Source organism: Clupea harengus, chromosome 7 (assembly GCF_900700415.2).
Source record: "Clupea harengus chromosome 7, Ch_v2.0.2, whole genome shotgun sequence".
Lineage (NCBI taxonomy): Eukaryota > Metazoa > Chordata > Actinopteri > Clupeiformes > Clupeidae > Clupea > Clupea harengus.
Genome location: NC_045158.1, coordinates 16,835,856 through 16,843,113, shown reverse-complemented (window position 1 = coordinate 16,843,113; position 7,258 = coordinate 16,835,856). Strand labels below are relative to the sequence as shown.

Here is a 7,258-nt window from a genome sequence, read left to right as displayed (position 1 = left end):
AACATAGGCGACATAAACTGACTGAGAGTAGATGCGTGTGATGCTTTAGAAATGCACTGGGGTTTCTGCCTTAGGCATGTGATGCAGTATGTGTGACTCTTGCACTCTGTGGGCTGACAGTTGCTCACCACAGCCACTACAATGGAAACCCGGACCCTTTACATTCACAGGAAGTGGGCAAACATGATATGTGATGCTGTACAAGATGACTCTGACCTGTGGGATGGGTCGTTTTTGAAATTATGTCAAGCAATTTCAAGCAGAGATGTAAATTATTTCTGTGGTTTTCTCATCGGTGGCTTGTGTCGAACAACTCATTCACCCAACCTGGTCTACAGATATGGAACATGGGAGCGGGGTTTAAAAAATGGTCCTCAGACCTGATAGGGTTACCACCCCCCATGAGCCCGACACATCAGTGTGAAACTGTCTGAGGTTTTTGTACGAGCTGTTGCTACTGCAAGACGCTCGCTGTGCTCCGCTGGGAAGGTGTTGATCTCACCAGGCCCTTTTGACGTCTGTCTGGTGACTTAAAGGAGGCCTCGAGCTTCATACCAATAGGATAAAGCATTGATTAGCACCTTATTCTCACCACAAGTGTCTGTTACAATGACTACTGTTGCAACTGCAAACTGCTGAAGTTAAGAGGAGGGAATGAAGCACATGTGCCGGATGCAAATGGTTTAGCAGTGTTGATTGTGTCTGTGGTCTCAATGGTCAGCTGAGCAAACACACTGCAGAGGCATGCCCTTCATATGACCAGCAGCAACAACAGATGCAGCAGATGCACACACACGAGAGGAAAGAGAAGAGCAAGACTGTAAAGGTGTGTGTGTGTGTGTGTGTGTGTGTGAGAGACTATGTATGTGTGTGTGTGTGTGTGTGTATGTGTGTGTGCGACTATGTGTGTGTGTGTGTGTGTGTGTGTGTGTGTGTGTGCGACTATGTGTGTGTGTGTGTGTGTGTGTGTGTGCGACTATGTGTGTGTGTGTGTGTGTGTGTGTGTGTATCTGTTTGTCTGCAGTTACAGTGTCCTCTTCCACAATGAAGACTAGACTGTCTCGGACCCTTTACTGCTGCCTTTTACTAGACAACCCCGCTTTTTCTTTTTCTTTCCTTTTACGACCGCTGTGGCTCTGTGAGGCACGTTATGGCTCAGAAGGGACTGAACTGCCCATAGAGGAACAATGTTGTCTTTCTACTGCCACCACTGAGTGTATTGTTGGGATCTGTCAAGCCCATCCACATAACAGTGGGGAGACAGTGAAACCAAATCCAGTCGGCTGCCATTCTGGTGCACTTTATATTCAACACAGAAATAGCCGACTACGTAAATGAAAATCTGTGATAGCATTTAAGACTACAGTATACAGTAAAACCCCACAACTGAACAGTGTTCTCTTCCTCTATGAAAAGAAATATCCAGTAGTTGTCCTAAACTTGCTAAATAGATTTGAAACTAGGCCCCTCTTTACCTACCATTATCAAAGCCTTCACTGGCAGCAAACCTTGCCTTTGAGAGATTAAATTCCATAAATCAATTTCTTGGCGATAGAAGAGATGGTAATTCATTAAGCAGTCGATCAATTTGATATTAGCCCCTTTTATTAGCATCCTCCCTGAGCTGTTATCTCTGTAAGAAGCTAATGAATTTCCTCATATCCCACAGTGGCCCTGGAAACCACTGAGTCAGGATAAAGGATTAGCACTTCAGCACGATTCACAAGCACGCTCACTGTATCCCCTCACAAGCAGGAAGGGTAGCTCTTACCACTCATCATAATCTAGTCTGAGACCGCAACCTTACTGAGGCTCAGTGCCAACTGCACTTATGGTGGTGTGGTCAACAGGCACTGGGTCTCATGAAGTCACAAATGTGTCACTCACTGAAAACCCCTTTGAGAAAATAAATAGGTAAATAATCTGTTATCTCCAGCACATTGTATTGAGAAAGAGCACACTATTCAGCCTTGTTCAAACTGCCAGGCCAAATCTGTTTTTTTGGCATATACAGATTCCAAGATCCAAGTCTGGACACCAAAATAAACAGAACGAAATCCACATTTTTGCGAATAAGTTTCAATTGCATTTCTACAGATGCGTCTCAGTCCGGACACTTTGGCCATTCAAATTAGACTCAAAGTGTCTTTTGCGTGTGACAGAAGTGCTGGAATTCATGCTGTTCTATGGCTGCTACAAGCAGAGTGCCAAAGAACTTACTGATGCGTTCGTTGCTACCACAGCAACCCATGCAGATAGGTGGGTGACGTCTGGACACAAAAATCTGATCTGATCACTTACAGTGTGGACAGTCTGTCACAAAAGATCTGATTTGAGACACAAATCTGATTTGCCTACAGTCTGAACATACCCTAAGTGCCTTAGTCTAAACCCAACTAATCAGTGAAAACTCACAGGACACACCTCGGGTTTTACAGGAGATGAAAATGCTTTCATTCTCCCTGCCTCGATGCACTTTGGCCAACTCAGTTATGAGCTGTTGGCAGATTTAAAGCTTCACACTCACACACATTCCACACCAACTGCTGTGGCTTGGCCACCATCCAGCTCTCCTCACGGAAATGTTTACAACACAAAACGTCCCACTCTGTCACTCTCACAGTCCTCTTCTTCATGGCCCAGAGCCAGCAGCTTAAATTCCGGCTGCATGCCTGCACTGATGCCAATCACAACAATGAAAAGGATGGGATAGAAACTAACGGTCTGGACGGACCTAACCTACATAGCGAGAGTGGGCAAATGCTTGACTCAGTCTTTCAGAGATTAGAAAGTCCATCGCTGAATGCTGACCTGACCAACATGCAAGGTCAGAGTGGACCCACTGTGCCACTGCACTCGTAGCTCTGGTTTCAGGGAAGTGCTCCTGCTGCTGCTGCTGCTGCTTACAAGACCCCTGCTTATTCTGCGTTATTTAACCTCCATCCTGCCTGGATGCAAATACAAGAAACTAACTGTTGTCGCCGAGACATTCTGTGAAGTAAACGGTGCGGATTCGGCCGTGAATACCATAAATACTGAAAGGATACATTGTTTCAGGAAAGATAAACCGGTGTGCCACATTGGTGTGTTTCAGCCGATTGTTTTACCGCACAGATAACAGCAACACTGGGAATGGAGACACTACAAAAACATCACTGGAGACAACAGATTTCATGGCCCCTTTAACACAGTAACTACTGACAATACAGTTGGGAACTGTGCAACATGTATCCAGACACATGGGCTGAACTCATACTGTAGCTGAACTTTTCAAAACAATAAGTTGTACTGATACAAGACAAGTGTAACTACTTGCGCAATTACTGTGCCTATAAACATTTACAATGTACAGTGTTAAAAAAATCTTGATCAGGCTACCGTTTATTGAGTTAATGATAGTGCTCGGTCTGGCAACCACATTGCAATTGTTAAAGCTCTTTATGCCAAGCCTTATAAGTTCAAACTTACTGCAGTTTAACTGTAAACTGCAAACTTCCTTTTCAGCAGCCTAGAGTGGCATTATGCAAAGACTAATTTAGTCTTTCACCATTAGGACATTCCTGCTAATACACCATACCAAAGTATACCTTGATCATGAAAAGCAGATTCAACTAGGGAAATTCTGGGCACTGCTTTAAAACTCATCACAACCATCTGGAGGAGCGAAAACAGGCAGGAGAAGTGAATCTGTGCGGTGTTTAAAGAAACCGCATGCATACAATTAGCCACTTTTTGAGGTATGTTTTTATAGGCAAGTTTTGGTTTCATCTTCAAATTAGTTTTGATGGTAGGCCTATATGGTCATGTGAGGGACACATAAACACACCTGCCATTCCACAGCTGTGCTGTTGTTTGCCAGGATTTCGCATGCGTTTTATATAGTTGGCTCACTAGTTTCAAACCAAAACTCCTTACTACTGTTTCCATTAATTATGGCCCACAGGTGGAGCACGGAGGCAGGTGGAGGAGAGGTGAATGGCTGCTGTTGCTCATGCTGGTCAGGTCAGGTCAGGTCAGCTGGGGAATTTTTTCCATTGCAGTGAATTGACAGAGACCACTCCTGTGCTGATAAGTAGCCAGCCGTGGAAAAACACACATGGCGTCAGTGGTGGTGAGACATCCCATGTGACTTACCGCTCAGGTGAACCTGAGGCTAAGTGTGTGTGTGTGTGTGTGTGTGTGTGTGTGTGTGTGACTCAATGCAAAGTCACTCTTATCAAACTTTTCTATGAACAGAAAACCTGACACAAAAGAAATAACTAACAATAGACTTACATTATATGCAATTACCATCTATTAGTTTATCTCAAATGGAAAGCAAAACTACCCTACTGCAGCCATGAAGTCATCACAAGCATGGCAGTTGAACCTGGCTGACATCCAGGCACCTTAGAATGTGAATGGACCGGTGTATTGAGAGAAAAAATAATTACCTTTCTGAACATGGATGATGTCAGGGTAGTTGGCCAGGTGTCCCTGGTAGAGCGCTAACAAATCCATCACTGGATCTACGTCATGCCTTGGCTGCTCTGCAAAGTAGTCTCCAATGGCCTCATAAGCGTCACCAGTGTATGCGATGGCTTGGTTCAATCCCACTGAGTATGTCTGTTGGTCAATTTCAAATGCTTGACTCAGTGATTTAAACGACTGTCCTACTTTCTGATACTCCTTTTTGAACCCTGCTATCTGCTTTCGGGCAAACTCGTTGAGGGTGGCATTGACTTGCAGCGTGCTGTCGTCCATCTTTTTGGTGAACACCTTGAAACCGTCGGTCTTGCTCTCCACCTCCTGTAGATCCAGTGGAGCTGCCGGGGTGCTGATGGTCAGGAAGAAGTTGGCTCCCACCATCTCGTCCCTCTCGGCCTTCCTCTTTCCCTGCTTCCAGGCCTTCTCGTCGGTGCAGTTGAGGAAATGTTGGAAGACGTCACACCGGGCCAGCACTGGGTGACTGGTCATGTGGTTCATCCACCATATGAGACCTTTCCGCCTCTTAGAGATGAAGTCCTCCTCGAAGCGCCCAGTGGCCTGTTTCTCTGGGATGTGAGGGACTGAGATGACAGGGAACTTCTCCACCAGTCGAGCATAGAGCCAGTCAAAATGCTTGTATCTCCTGCTCACTTGGTTCTGTGTGTGAGAGGGTGTCAGTTTATAGGCAATATAGCTCTTCATGCCCTTGAATTTGGTTTGCTTGGTGGGGTCGTCAATAGTGCAGGCAAACGGGTAGGGGTTCTCTTGCCACTCTGGGCCGTACTGTCCCATAGTCACGCATATCTTATCTCCGTCTTTCACGAAACCAGACGCTTCCCCCAGCACGAACGCTTCGCCTCCGGACTTCACAAAGGTCGAGAACCTGTTCAGGTTTCTGCTGACGGTCGCAGAGCTCTTCGCTTGCTGCGCGTTTCCTCCCCGAGCCATGGACGACGTGGATATGCGGTGCGTGGAGGGCCCGTTGCCCTCAAAGTCACGGAAACCTCCGCTGACAACACCTGGCTCGTCGGCCACAGTTGAGCTGTCATCCCAGTCATCATCCCAGTCGTCGTCGCTACCTTGGCTCGCCTGATAGTTGTGCTGCTGCTGCTGGTGTTGAGCCGGGGCAGAGAAAGTTGGGAAAGCAGGGGCTGGCGCCTTTGAAAAGTTTTCGACTTGGTTGTTGGGTTTGTAGGACGCGTCAAACCCACCCGAGGGAATGTTGGCATAACGGGAGCCTTGGTATGCATCTCCAGATGTGCTGTTGTTGTGTGACGTGGCCGTGTCGTTTCTGATCATTTCTACATAGGACGCGGGGACGAGCCCCCTTTCCCCTTTACTATTCGATCCCTCCAGCCATCCATCAATGTCTTGTTGGCTGTGCAAAGATATGATTTCATTCTCCTGCACTGATATCTCCCCGGGATTTTCCGAATTAAAGTCATACAATGCTCTCGCTCTCAGCGCCATGCTTATGGGAAAGTAGAGGGAGGGAGAGCGAACACTCCAAAACACTAACCACCTAGCTAGCCAGCTAACTCTCCCTTGGCAGGCTAGCCAGACAACCCGTAAACACTCACCCCGCAGAACTGCAGTATGTAGCGGTGCAACTGTGCAACTATTTGCCCTGTAGCGTCAGAAAATGGCTTCGTTTTTTTTTTTATCCTTATCTTGGCTATTCCCACAAGAGTATCAGCTTACCTCCTAAGAATGTCCATTCTTTAATTTGTCCCAACGATAAAATCACAATAAATCACAAATGACCCTCGTTTACATCCGCGACCAGCTTGTACTCCCGTCCCAGTCCAGCAGTAAACTAACTCTACAGCAACAGCGCCACACGTATTCAGTCTGAATAATCGAGGGAGGAGCGAAGGCGAGAGGCTGCACAATCAGACTACACGAATCAAATGCTCATACGCAATGCATTACGAGTGGATTTGGTTGTTTTGATTCTCATATCAATTTTTCTATTAATGTAGAACCCAGTCCTGAACAGCACCAGTTTTACCATGAAAGGCCGATCACTTCAGCTCCGTTCGGCAGAGGTGGTCTTACATTCCAAAGTTGGAATGTTGTGTTCCCGTATCTCTCTCCCACATAATTTCCCACGGGGTGTTATTTGGCTATCTTAACTCAACTCGTTTCCCTCAGAAATGAATGAGAACGATACGATTATCAGCCTACACTATACAGAGATTTGTTCATGTTATGTAGCCAATTTAAAAATACTGATATTGTTACTAACACTGTAAAAGTACTCGTCTCAGGACTAATCATAGACCTAGCTACTTAAAATGTTAAGCGCACCATATTGTAGGCTACACAAACATGGCCTCATTTTAGCTCCTTAAACACGTTGCTTTATGAAGACGTCAATCTGCATGTAAATGTACATTTCAGAAAGAAAGCCAACGCCTTTGTCTCTACATTTAAGATTACACGTGACTACATTGTATCTCTACATTGTTGTATTTAAAAAAAGCGCCATTCCTTTTTTATGTCAATAGTTGTTTCCTAGCGTTTATCCAAGATTAGAAGAGTTTCTCTTTGATAAGAGTTTCTTTCTGATTTTCTCTTATCTGATTAGCCAACCTCAGCGTTAAACATATCTGAACCTTGTCCTATGCATGAAAACTCTTAGGCAGTTAAAACTCAGAGTATAAACAGAGTATTAATGCTACTGATTGTTTTCACTATATCTTAAAATGTCAGCGTTAAAAATAACTAACATCAGTGTATTATAAATACAAGGGGGCATTTAATTAGATGACAATGAATAGAAGGAAGA

At 45.3% G+C, this 7,258-nt stretch overlaps 1 protein-coding gene across 1 annotated transcript in view; it reads right to left on the bottom strand.

The window, feature by feature from the left end:
• Positions 1-6,325, bottom strand: part of snx18a (sorting nexin 18a) — a 14,645-nt gene extending 8,320 nt beyond the window's left edge. Inside the window, exon 1 of the mRNA XM_012828673.3 lies at positions 4,434-6,325. Coding sequence (XP_012684127.2) covers positions 4,434-5,937 — 1,504 coding nt within the window. The 5' untranslated portion in view covers positions 5,938-6,325. The remainder of the gene's footprint in view (positions 1-4,433) is intronic.
• Between the last annotated feature and the right edge of the window lie 933 nt (positions 6,326-7,258).